General features: G+C 46.6%; 1 protein-coding gene across 1 annotated transcript; it reads right to left on the reverse strand.

Moving 5' to 3' along the window:
• Positions 1-6,889: 6,889 nt before the first annotated feature.
• Positions 6,890-9,287, reverse strand: LOC127665522 (carbonyl reductase [NADPH] 1-like). Its single transcript, XM_052157921.1, has 3 exons — positions 8,984-9,287; positions 8,349-8,456; positions 6,890-7,428 (listed from the first exon to the last, which is right to left on the reverse strand). Exons 1-3 carry the CDS (start codon positions 9,270-9,272, stop codon positions 6,992-6,994), a joined length of 834 nt encoding a protein of 277 aa, XP_052013881.1. The 5' UTR covers positions 9,273-9,287; the 3' UTR covers positions 6,890-6,991.
• Between the last annotated feature and the right edge of the window lie 4,063 nt (positions 9,288-13,350).

A 13,350-nucleotide genomic window follows, 5' to 3' on the forward strand; every position in this document is an offset into this window, starting at 1 on the left:
GGGTGCGTGTGCTTAAGGAGGCAGAGAGCAAAGATACAGGGGCGAACTCTGTGGAGGGCTGCAGCTGGACAGCTGCTCTAGACTGAGCTTTTCTAGGTTCCAGGAGTTGGGCGTGGTGGAGGGTGGGATCATGCTGTGGGTGGAGCTCTCATGTGTAATCTAAGCCAAGCCAACTCATGGGCAGGTTGCCACACACTGGTGATTGTCCTTGCGAGGTCCTCTGAAAACTGTATTTACCGACCATCCCACCTCTGCAGAGCTGTTTTTATAAACGTTTAACATGAAAAGAAAAGGTGTCAGATTGTGTTTTCTCAGAGTATGCAGGGTGGTGTTAGTGGTTAAAAACCAGCCAGGATAACAGCGAGCTCATAGGATGGACATCTTAGGCTTTTTCCTGAAGGACTTTTGAAGTCAGGAGATGCCCGAAAGTGCTTAGCTGTCCACCTGGCAATCATGCATTCAGCTCGCCCATGCGACTCGGTCTTCCGTGTTTGTATACATTTTTCATTGTTTTCCTATACCTTCAAATTGTACCTGTGTTCATATTATTTCCAATGTTCTAAAAACAAACAAAAATTCAAAACAAAACAAACAAACAAACAAACAAAACGCTGCCACATAAGTCGTAGGAACTTGAATTGTAGGATGACCTCCAGAAAATGATGAGGAATTGAAATTTGTGTTGCATTTCCCACTTAGGACAGTAACACAACTTCATTGGGTAATCCTTGGGCAGGAAACGTTCTTTGCTAGTGTGGGGTGTCCCTTTGGATTCTTCTAAGGGCTTTGCTCAATCTCAGGTTGTCAAGCCAGAGCCCCTCCATCTCAATGACCTCTTACTGAGAACTCCTGAGACTGATTTTGAAGTCACTTGGGTAATGGAGCCAGATGCTCTTTCTAAAACAGGGAAGAGAAGTGTATTCACGGAGTTAAAGACCTTCGTGTCAGACCCACCAATCTCTCTCCATACCTCCCTCGGCATGCTCTCTTTTCCTTTGTTCCCCTGCTTCTCTCCTCTCTGGTCCAGGACTGCAAAGCCCTGAGCTCTAACCCCTGGCAGCCTTTGGGAGCAGAGTCCTGCTGTGCTCTTGAGTTGAGGTGAGGGCTCACTGGACTTTCCTATCCCGCTGCTGTCCAGGAGGTGGCAGAGCTAGGCTTTGCTCTGATCTGGGATCTCTCCTTCCTCCCCTGAGGTCTGAAATCCCTGAGGAGACCTAGGTCCCTCTCATTGCTCTTTGCAATGCCAGTGTTTGGAACAGGGCCTGACACACGATTTTTATTTGTGTGTCATATTTACTGATGGATATATTAGAGAGTGTTGCGTTTATGGAAAAAAGAGTTTGGACAATGGTTAAAGAATCCTACCTTGGGAGACAGGCAGCCAGCCTTTCCTAGGGTGGTTTGTACAGGAAGTATAACTTCAATCTCACCCTGACTCAGCCTTTTCCAAGTGGATCTTGGCCATCTGCCTCTACTTCTGTCATCCTGTAAAACCAAGCCAACAGTGAGATAAAGAATGTGTGTGTGTGTGTGTGTGTGTGCGTGTGCGCGCGCGGCTGCCATTATGTCACAGCCAACACTGCTGTTTTTTACCTAGAGATTATTTGAGCCATGTATTTGAGATTTATTAGTCTTTAGAATTTCATATATGAGTACTGTTTACATCATTTCTACCCCTCCCCCCCCCAATTCCTCCTGCTGCTCCATTCTCTCTCAAGTTTATAATCTCTTCTTCTTTTTATTTTCTTTTTCCTTTTTCCTTTTTTCGAGACAGGGTTTCTCCGTGTAGCCTTGTCTGTCCTGGAACTCATACTGTAGACCAGGCTGGCCTCGAACTCAGAAATCTGCTTGCCTCTGCCTCCCAAGTGCTGGGATTAAAGGTGTGCGCCACCACTGCATGGCTCAATCTCTTCTTATATAATGATTATTTTACACACACACACTCACATACACCACAGACACACACAGATACAAACACCACACTCACCAAGACACCCACACATGGAGACACACATACACACATGCACACAGATACCACATACACAGAGATATAGACACTACACACAAACACATACAGACATCACACACACAAACACACACAAAGACAGCACACACACAGACACACAAACACACATACAGACACACACACATACAGACACCATACATGGACACATACAGAGACACACACAGACACACACACACACACAGGCATCACACACACAGAAACATAGACACCACATAAAGACACACACATACAGCACCACACATGAAAACACACATAGACACACATAGATAGACACCATGCACACAGAAACACACATATAGACACCGCACACACAGACACACAGGGATACAGATTGCACACACACAGACACACCCACAAACAAACATATATATAGACACATACACAGAAAAACATACACACACACATACATATACAGACACAGAAACACACCACACAGACACACACACACAGAGTACTGAACCCATTAGTGCTTAGCACTGACTACTTTGAATTAGATCACCTCTGGTAGGCGTGGCCCTACACAAGACTAACCTGTATCTCTTGACTGCTTGCCTGTAGATCTTTATCTAGAGGGTGGACCTTGTGAGATTCCCCATCCATGAGGACCCTTCAGCTGATGCTTACCTTAGGCAGGTGTTACTCAGGTAGTCATACTGTTGAGATCTCACAGGTTCAGTGTCTGCAGTGTCCTGGTCTAGATGGCACCTTCTGACTAGCAGCACACACTCTGGACCTCTGGCTTGGACAGTCTTTCTCCCAAGCCCTAGGAGTAGACATTGTGCTGCAGATTCATCAGTTGGGGCTGGCAGCACATGCCCACCTATTCTTTGCCATGTGACCAGCTGGGGCTCTCTGGGTCACCTTGGTTCAGGACAAGAAAGTTTGAACCTTCATCTCAGAGGGGCATTCTTATGTTTCTACCTTTTCTTGATTGTTGTTCAGACTTTTGGATGTCTCCCTTAGCTGTTTGTCCTGTGACATGAAGTTGCTCACACTATGTCTAATCCTAACCCTAACCCTAACCCTAGCCCCATCCCTAACCCTAAGTCCATGAGTTGTAGAGCTGCAGTCTCTGCAGTCCTGACATCGAGAATTCCTGCCTTTCCTGTATTTCCCAGACAAACTGCTGCAGGTCACCTATGTTTCTGTGAAGGATTGGCTCTTGGTGTCATAGGTGTTCTCTCTGTGCTTCCTGTGGTTCTGTTGGGTTCTTCTCTGGACATGGAGATGTCCTTTCTCCTGTCTTCTCTTCTGTTCTCACTATTGCTGGGAGATCACAGGTCCTTGATTTGAGACAGTTCTCTCTCCCTCATACAACAGGCCCTGTAAGTTTGCAATCACTTCTGCAGTATCATCCCTTGATTTGCTGTGAAATGTTGTAGTCAAAAAATACTTCATTTTGCCCTGCTTATTAAAGATTTATTTCAGGAGATATGTGTCTGTGTGAGTGTGTGTGAGTGTGTGTGTGTGTCTGCATATATGCCTCCTTGTATGCATGTGTAGCATGTTTATGCCTACCAAGTTTAGAAGAAGGTTGAAGTCATCAGTTAGAGGAATTACTTTAGGGAATCTGAGGAAGTAACTTCACAGAGTAGTTAGCAATGCGGAGCAGGCCAATTGAGACTGTAATTTTCTCTGCTTCACCTCCCTCCCACCTTTGATTCCCTTCTCTGGGTCTATGTTGGGCGTGGTGGTTCCTTATCAAGCTCATTCAAGGTAATGACTGTTTTCCAGGAAGATTTCAGCACTGCACTTTGGCCCTTTTCACAGTGTTTGCAACTGTTTGTGAATCGTTAAGACCTGACAGACTTGTAAATACTGCCCCAAGCACAGGGGATTTTAGTGACTTCCTCTGCTCTGGGTGGATGCAATGGATTCTGATCCTGTTCATCCTTTACCTCAGTGTGCCTTTAGTCCATGTCAACTTGAACCTGCAATCTTTATTTTTGGATTGACTCCACATCTGTCTGGATCCCTCTTAGCATACAAACAATCATCCATGTATTTAATAGAAGCATAATCTTGTATCTGTGACAGTCATAACTTTAACCTTTTTAAAAAACTCTCATTTCAGCATTGTGTGCTTTTCCCCTTCTGCCTAAGAAATAGACCTTAAAGAATATTGAATTATTATACTCCAAGATGCCATGGTTAATCAAAGATTTCTACTTAGAGTGCATTCTTCAAAAGCTTTTCAGTGCTAGCTATTATTAATGCATTAAGGAAACAAATCTCTGTATTGGAGTGCACATTTTCAGATTATCACTTGGAGCTTGTGATGGTTTGCTCAAGCCCGTATCAGGAAGTGGCTTTTTTAGAAGGTGTGACCTTGTTAGAAGAAGTGTGTCACTGTGAGGGTGGGCTTGGAGATGTTCCTCCTAGCTCCCTGAGGATACCCAGTCTTTTTCTGGCTTCCTTTGGATAAAGATGTAGAACCCTCAGCTGCACCACACCTGCCTGGATGCTGCCATGCTTCTGCCTTGATGACAATGGACTGAACCTCTGAACCGTAAGCAAGCCACAATTAAATGTTATCTTTTATAAAACTTGCATTGGTCATGGTGTATGTTCACAGCAGTAAAACCCCAACTAAAGATAGAAGTCTATAGCTATGATATTTGATCTTGATGTTCTGGTGTCTGTTTACAAAAATACAAAATAACTAGGAGGAAATGAATATGCCTGCTGCAAGGGGAGCCTTGTGCAGTGAACTCCTGTGATAGGCCTTGCTTTCTGATCAGGTGTGATTATTCCTCTGCCATCTTATAAGTCACTGGTCCACAGTGAGATTTTGACAGAAGCCTTGAGCAATATGCAGGATTGCTGACACAGCAGGGTCATCAGCAGGTCCACTTTTGCAAGCTCCTGCAAGAGCAATATGCAAGGTTCCCGACAGAGGAAAGGTTATGGGAGGTTCTCGATGCTCACTGATCCTTCCTTGGGTGATAGTGAACATGTGCTTTTCTCCATTTTTGAGGATTCTGTCATCCCCAATGGCAGTGTGGGGTGACAGCATATAACATGGATGTTCACATACATGTCGAGGTTTGCACACCTAAATGAGGACATGTGTCTTGTTGTTATCTGCCTGACTGGATAGTCAAGGTGGCAGGCACAGTGACAGTTGGCCATCCTGGTTCAGCTCATGCATTATGTAGGTAAAGCAGAGAATTTCCTCCTGCCCCTCTTTGTTCTAGGGACCCAAACCCAGAGCCTCTGGCATGCTGGTTACACTCTGTGGCCGGGCAGTATCCTAGCCTTTTGCCATGGTTGGAAATCTTTCAATAGATAAAAAGGTGAACAAAAAATTAGTAGGTGCCCCCTGGCCTCTTCCATGGTTAGAAAGCTTTCAGTAGATTTAAAAGTGAAAAAGTAAAAGTAGTCTAGAAGGCATCCTGAAGGCTGAGGAGTGAGCGAGGTCTGTCAGTGAAGTGCTTGCCTTACAAACTTGAGTCAGAGCCCAGGACCTATGGCACAGGCTTTAACCCCCACACCAAGGAGGCAGAGACTGCAGAGCCCTGGAGCTGGTTGGCCACTTAATCTAGGAAGTAATGTATCTTTGAAACAAAATGAAACCCCAAAATTGATCAGAGCAGGATCCAGAGCCTGAGAAACGACCCCCGAGGCTATCATGTATGTGCACATGAAAGTACAAATACAAATCATGTGTGCTCATATGAAACCTCACAGATCATGTATGTGCCCATGAAATCATATAGATCATGTATGTGCACATGAAAACACACTTATACCTCATGTATATGAACATCAAAAAACACATACACATGTGTATATGCACATGACGGCACACATACACATCACACAAAAGAAGAACCCCACACTGTGTGTTTGCTCCTGTCTGTGCCCACTCACTTTTCAATCCTTGAGTGACTTTTCGTTGTGAACAAAAATTGTTGAAAAGAAGCTGTGTCTGGCTGTGAACCAGACTCCTGGAAGGAGCTCTGTGCCTGAAGAGACTGAGGACGGGTTGCTGTGGAGAGACCGGAATTGTGTAGGTTCAGAGGTTAATTACTTTATCTTGGACTAGGTTTAGGTTTTGGAACAACCGCTCCTTGCCAAACTCTGAACTGATGAATAAAAACCTCTTAGAGGATACTGCCTTGGCGACTGCTAGCTTCCAGTAACCCAGGAGCTAAGACTGTCCTGAGGAGCATCTTGGGCCTACAGAACAGCTCCATCTCACTGCACCTGCATCTGCAGGGCCCACTGATGGATCTCAAAGTTGCCTTGATTCATGATGTTCTTAGTTCTGTAAAACTATAAACCCTTCTTAAAAGTGCTTCTGAGTTAGAACATAGAATTGGGGTAACTTAAATCTGCATTCCCAGGTCATGGTCACTCCAAATGCCCCAGGATAAATGACCTGTTTTCCTTTTGAGCACTTTGTTTTGTGTCAGCCTTGCCATCACTTAGACTTTGCCCGCACAGTGTGTATCAAGGACACATCAGAGTTGTGGGCAGAGAGTGCAGGCTCCACAAGCACCTGCCATCTGACCTGGCCCCTTAGATGTTCACTGACTGCAGTCATCTCCTGCCTTCCCTTGGCCTGAGTTTTGCTTTAATTAAACCCCCAGGTGAAGCCAGTTCAGCCTGAAAGGCCTCTGTAGAAATGAGAACTGCAGACATGGCTCGGCAGGGAAGAGCACTTGCTGCTCTTGGAGAGGACAGGCTTCCATTGCAGCACCCATGAGCAGGCTTACAGCCTCCCCTATCCCCAGGTCCTGGCATCCTCTTCTGGCACCCAAGAGCACCCGGTGGATGTGGCACCCTTCCATCCTATACTCAGACACTCAGTGTACACAATCAAGGACAACTTAAAAAAATTTGCAGAAGTCAGTGTGCTTAAAGAATTAGTTACATTTATTTTCAGAAGTGTTACTATATTATAGATGTCCTTGGCCTTCACCAATCAGAATACAAGGGGGTAAGAGGTGAGATCTGAGGTCACCATTGTTCCACTTTTTTATCTTGAACAAACTGCCCGTGAGGCCCCTCTGCACCCGGAGGCAAAAGGGCCAAGTACACGGGGGTCTCTGCTCCTTCTTCTGGGCTTTTGGTGGCGTTTGGTCCTGCCATGTCGGTTCTGACCCACCCAGGGCAGCAGGCGTTCAAGAGGATCTTGTCCCCTCTCCTCTCCTCGCTGAGCTTCCTGGCCTGGATTCTGGACAGGACTGTCACCCCAATCTTGGTGACACCATATGCACTATTAGGCCAGCCTTCTTTCGCATGGACTTCTTTCTTTGTGTCCTCCACAAACTTGTTCATGAGCCCCACCAGCTCCTCCTCTGTGATGGTGTCGCTTCGAAACTTCTGCTGTAGCTCTGGGCTGCAGTTCTTCAGGGCCCAGAGGCTCGTCTTGCTTGATACATTCACCACTCTGCCTAGAAACACACCACCAGGTAGAGATGCATATCTAAGAGCAGCACTTGACATCTGTTGAGACATTAGATCTCAAACATTTCCTTTGAGACAGGGCTGCACACAACAGCACTCAAGTAGCACAGAACCTGCCTCCTTGCCTTTGAGAGTTGGGTAAATAGAGAAGCCAGATGGCTATGAGGTCTGGTGCAGAGGGCAGACGGGAGAGACAACTGGAGTTCTGAGAGAGTCAGACTTAGTCAACTCTATACCAGAGACTCACATTTCTAAAGCGGCTCCTTGTCCTTACTGGTGTGTGTTTAATCAGCTGTACGTAATGTGTTATTCAAAGACTTGGGGTATTAGAGCAGTTCACGGGAGACGTGATGTGATAGTTTGTGTTGCAGAAATGTGAAGCATGTTGGTGGGGAGCTAACCTGAGCCGGGAGGAAGGGAGGGTCAGATCACAGAGTCCTGTGAGCCATGCTAAAGGCCTGATCTCCTTCCTGAGGGGTTTTGGGGAGGGGAGGAGTTCTGTGGAGAGGCACAGAAGCCCAGGAGAGGAGCCTGCTCCAGAAAGGAGGCCTCCTCAGAGGGTTTGCAGGAGTGCATCTTGACAGCTGAGACCTGTGTGGAGCTGAGTTGAGGGTGGAACTTGGGCACAATCTGAGGACTTGTGGGGACAGGGTATTGTGACCAGTGGGATGTCAGTATGTATGCAAAATGTTTTATAGATTATTAGAATCCCCAAATCCCCTACTGGGTGAGGATGTGGAAGAAATGGATTCTGGAAACATATCTGAAGGTTAAAGAAGAGTTGGATATGCAGAGAGAGTCAATGGCCACAAAAGGATTGTGAAAGAGCAGAGCCAGGCCTCCAAGTGGCAGAGAGGCAGTGCAGAGAGGAGAGGAGGCAGACCTGGAAATCTCCTGCCAGACTCACCTTGGGGTTTTATTAGAGGGAGGAGCTCCTTGCAGACATCTTGTGTACCAAAGAAATTGGTTTTCATTGTCACCTCTGCTTGAATGTGGAAGGGGGTGGGGTCATCCACTTTCATGGGGAAAAGAGGACTGAGTTAGCTGAGTGGAACTGTAAAGATCTAACCCAGATCGTTATCGAGATCCACTTCCAAGTACAGTCTGTGTTTGGTTACAGCTCTGTCTCACTGTCAATTTGACAGTGTTCTGTTGTTTTTGGAAGATGCCGTTATTGGGGGCAGGTGGATGATGGTTGTATATCAGGATCTTAATTTGACATTGCCCCCCTTATCTTTATCCTCCCTTTAATTGCTTTTTCATGTCACTATAAGATATAGTTCCATTCAAGTATCCCTAACCCGATTACTCTACAACTGTGCGAGGCAAACCTGGAGAAGATAGCGACTAGATTGATTTATGTAAACACAAGGATCACTGGGGCGCTGCATTCCTTCTGCCCCTACCAGAACCTGTGTCTCCCAGGGGATCTGTTTCAGAGTCCCACAGCACAGTGCTGCTGGTTCTACTAATGCTTCCAGAGAGGTACAGCCCACCTGGGTCTGTGGAAGCCCCCTTCCCTCTCCACACCCCATGGCTCACCCTTGAAAGCGATGCCCGCGTTGTTGACCAGCACGTCCAGTCCTCCGTACTCCTTGAGCAGAAAGTCGCGCAGCGCGCAGATGCTCTGAGTGCTGTCGATGTCCAGCTGGTGGAAGCGTGGGCTCAGGCCCTCTGCCTGCAGCTTCTGCACTGCGGTGCGGCCCCGCACCTCGTCCCGCGCAGTGAGCACCACGTCCCCGGAGAATTTCCGACATAGGTCGCGCGTGATCTCGAAGCCTATTCCTTTGTTACCTCCAGTTACCAGGGCCACTGGCCTGCAGGACAACATGGCTTCTTGTGCATAGGTTGGCTGTCAGAGTGCAATGAACCAGGGGTGAACTTGGCTGCTGGAGGTAGCAGCTCTAGACAGTGCTTTTCTAAGTGCCTAGTGTTGGGTACGGGAGGCGGGAAAGGGAGGAAGGGAGGGGCAGGGGAAGCAGTGGGTAGGTTGTGTGGGCCTGGTTGCCATGCACTGCTCACTGTCCTTGCAAGTTCTTCTGAAAATTGGTGTGTATTTATCAGGTGGTGGCTCACTCCCCCTTCCCATCCCTGCAGGACTCAGGCTGGTTTTATAACCATTTAACATGAAAAGAAAGGTGTCAGGTTGTCCATTAACTCAGAGTATGCAGGCTGCTGGTGGAGGTGTAAAAGCAGCAAGGAAAACAGCGTGGTCATAGGATGGACATCTTAGGCTTTTTCCTGAAGGACTTTTGAAGTCAGGCAAGACTGCAGAAGTCTGGCCGGAAGGTGCTTAGCTGTCCACCTGGCAATCATGCATTCAGCTCGCCCATGGGACTCGGTCTTCTTCCGTGTTTGTATACATTTTTCATTGTTTTCCTATACCTTCACATTATACCTGTGTTCATATTCTTTAAAAAAATAACACTGCCTCATAAGTCATAGGAACTTGAATTGTAGGATGACCTGGCAGAAAATGATGAGGAATTGAAATTTGTGTTGAATTTCCCACTTAGGACAGTAACACAACTTCATTGGGTAATCCTTGGGCAGGAAACGTTCTTTGCTAGTGTGGGGTGTCCCTTTGGATTCTTCTAAGGGCTTTGCTCAATCTCAGATTGTCAGGCCAGAGCCCCTCCATCTCACCGACATCTTACTGAGAACTCCTGAGACTGATTTTGAAGTCACTTGGGTAATGGAACCAGATGCTCTTTCTAAAACAGGGAAGAGAAGTGTATTCACGGAGTTAAAGACCTTCGTGTCAGACCCACCAATCTCTCTCCATACCTCCCTCGGCATGCTCTCTTTTCCTTTGTTCCCCTGCTTCTCTCCTCTCTGGTCCAGGACTGCAAAGCCCTGAGCTCTAACCCCTTGCAGCCTTTGGGAGCAGAGTCCTGCTGTGCTCTTGAGTTGAGGTGAGGGCTCACTGGACTTTCCTATCCCGCTGCTGTCCAGGAGGTGGCAGAGCTAGGCTTTGCTCTGATCTGGGATCTCTCCTTCCTCCCCTGAGGTCTGAAATCCCTGAGGAGACCTAGGTCCCTCTCATTGCTCTTTGCAATGCCAGTGTTTGGAACAGGGCCTGACACACGATTTCTATTTGTGTGTCATATTTACTGATGGATATATTAGAGAGTGTTGCGTTTATGGAAAAAAGAGTTTGGACAATGGTTAAAGAATCCTACCTTGGGAGACAGGCAGCCAGCCTTTCCTGGGGTGGTTTGTACAGGAAGTATAACTTCAATCTCACCCTGACTCAGCCTTTTCCAAGTGGAGCTTGGCCATCTGCCTCTGCTTCTGTCATCCTGTAAAACCAAGCCAACAGTGAGATAAAGAATGTGGGTGTGTGTGTGTGCGCGACTGCCATTATGTCACAGCCAACACTGCTGTTTTTTACCTAGAGATTATTTGAGCCATGTATTTGAGATTTATTAGTCTTGAGAATTTCATATATGAGTACTGTGTTTACATCATTTCTAACCCTACCCCCTCCCTAATTCCTCCTGCTCCATTTTCTCTCAAGTTTATAATCTCTCTCTCTCTCTCTCTCTCTCTCTCTCTCTCTCTCTCTCTCTCTTCTTCCTGGATCCCCCGTTCCCGAAAGTCCCATAAGCCCTTTTTGGTCCCCCTGTTTCCCAATCAACCCCTTCCCACTTCTCTGTCCTTGTATTTCCCTACACTGCTGCATTGAGCCGGTCCAGGACCATAATCTCTCCTTTTATAATGATTATTTTACACATACACTCACACACACCACACAGAGACACACACAGACACACACATATAGACACCACATACACAATCTTGCACGCGCATGTGCACACACACAAAAATAGACACACACAGACACACATACAGATAGACACCACACACAGAGACACACATGGACACCATACATACACAAAGACATAAACACATATAACCACCACCCACACACACACCGACACACACACATGTAGATACTACACATACAGACACATACACAGACACACATACAGATACACACAGAGACATACATACAGACACACACACAGAAACACACATATACACAGACACAGAGCACTGAACCCATTAGTGCTGGGCATGTGTTCACATGCTTAGCGCTGACCATTTTGGATTGGATCACCTCTGGTGGGCGTGGCCCTACACAAGACTAGCCTGTAATCTTTTGACTGCCTGCCTGTAGATCTTTATCTAGAGGGTGGACCTTGTGAGATTCCCCATCCGTGCTGACCAGTCAGCTGATGCTTACCTTAGGCAGGTGTTACTCAGGTAGTCATACTGTTGAGATCTCACAGGTTCAGTGTCTGCAGTGTCCTGGTCTAGATGGTACCTTCTGACTAGCAGCACACACTCTGGACCTCTGGCTTGGACAGTCTTTCTCCCAAGCCCAAGGAGTAGACATTGTGCTGCAGATTCATCAGTTGGGGCTGGCAGCACATGCCCACCTATTCTTTGCCATGTGACCAGCTGTGGCTCTCTGGGTCACCTTGGTTCAGTACAAGAAGTTGAACCTTCATCTCAGAGGGGAATTCTTATGTTTCTACCTTTTCTTGATTGTTGTTCAGACTTTTGGATGTCTCCCTTAGCTGTTTGTCCTGTGACATGAAGTTGCTCACACTATGTCTAATCCTAACCCTAACCCTAACCCTAGCCCCAACCCTAACCCTAAGTCCATGAGTTGTAGAGCTGCAGTCTCTGCAGTCCTGACATCGAGAATTCCTGCCTTTCCTGTATTTCCCAGACAAACTGCTGCAGGTCACCTATGTTTCTGTGAAGGATTGGCTCTTGGTGTCATAGGTGTTCTTTCTGTGCTTCCTGTGGTTCTGTTGGGTTCTTCTCTGGACATGGAGATGTCCTTTCTCCTGTCTTCTCTTCTGTTCTCACTATTGCTAGGATCACAGGTCCTTGATTTGAGACAGTTCTCTCTCCCTCTTAAAAGGCATCAGTTCCTGTAACTTTGCAATTACTTCTGAAGTGTCATCCCTTGATTTGCTGTGAAATGATGTAGGCAAAAAGTACTTCATTTTGCCTTGATTATTAAAGATTTATCTCAAGAGGTGTGTGTCAGCATGTGTCAGCATGTGTCAGCGTGTGTCTGCGTGTGTGTGTGCCTGTGTGTGTGTGTGTGTGTGTGTGTGTGTGTGTGAGTGAAAGAGAGACAGAGAGAGAGAGAGAGAGACAGACAGACAGACAGACAGAGACAGAGAGAGAGTGCATGAGGGCAGGGACTATGGAGTCTAGAAGAGAGAAACACATTCTCAGAAGGTGTAGTTACAGGTGCTAGGAATTGAACTCATGTCCTCTGCAAGTTCAGCACCCACTGGACAGCTGAGGAGTCTCTCTCTTCTCAGCTGCCTTTGACACCAATGCTTTTTTTGAACAAGAATGTCAAAGTATCCCAACTCCTAACTACTTGGGGGTGGGGTTTCAACTCTTGCCAGTGTTGACTTCTATCTTTAATCAGTGGCCTGTAGAACACACAAGGAAGACCCAGCTTCTTCTAGAGTATGGTTGGAGCATGTTTTGCCATAAACATTTAGTAGGGAGAACAGAATGCATGATTGCTAGAGTGTGGGGAGTAGGATAGATTGGGCCTTCTCTGGCCTGAGCAGCAGGGCTGTGCTCTTTCTGTAGAAGAAGGGAAAAAGATAGCTGTCTGTCTAGTTACAGGCATACTGGGTAACCTTCTTGATAACTCACACACACACACACACACACACACACACACACACACATACTCACATTTAAAGAACCTGTTTTTTTGTTTTGTTTATTGTTACATAGTTTGTATGAACATTTTTCTTTTTAATGCATGTATGTCTGCTCACTACTCTTGTGAAGGGCCTGCAGTGCTAGTGAGGTTACAAACCTGGGAACTGGGGTTACAAGAGTTTGTGAGATACCATGTG

The sequence above is a fragment of the Apodemus sylvaticus genome, chromosome 15 (genome assembly GCF_947179515.1).
Source record: "Apodemus sylvaticus chromosome 15, mApoSyl1.1, whole genome shotgun sequence".
Taxonomy (NCBI): Eukaryota; Metazoa; Chordata; class Mammalia; order Rodentia; family Muridae; genus Apodemus; species Apodemus sylvaticus.

Bases quoted from the DNA above. Each gene is read 5' to 3' on its own strand.
- LOC127665522 (XM_052157921.1), bottom strand. From the start codon at position 9,272: ATGTTGTCCTGCAGGCCAGTGGCCCTGGTAACTGGAGGTAACAAAGGA. The intron at 8,457-8,983 runs GTGAGCCATGGG...TCCCCATGAAAG, and splicing joins CGCGGGCATCGCTTTCAAGG to TGGATGACCCCACCCCCTTC. The intron at 7,429-8,348 runs GTGAGTCTGGCA...GTGTGTTTCTAG, and splicing joins CCCTCTAATAAAACCCCAAG to GCAGAGTGGTGAATGTATCA.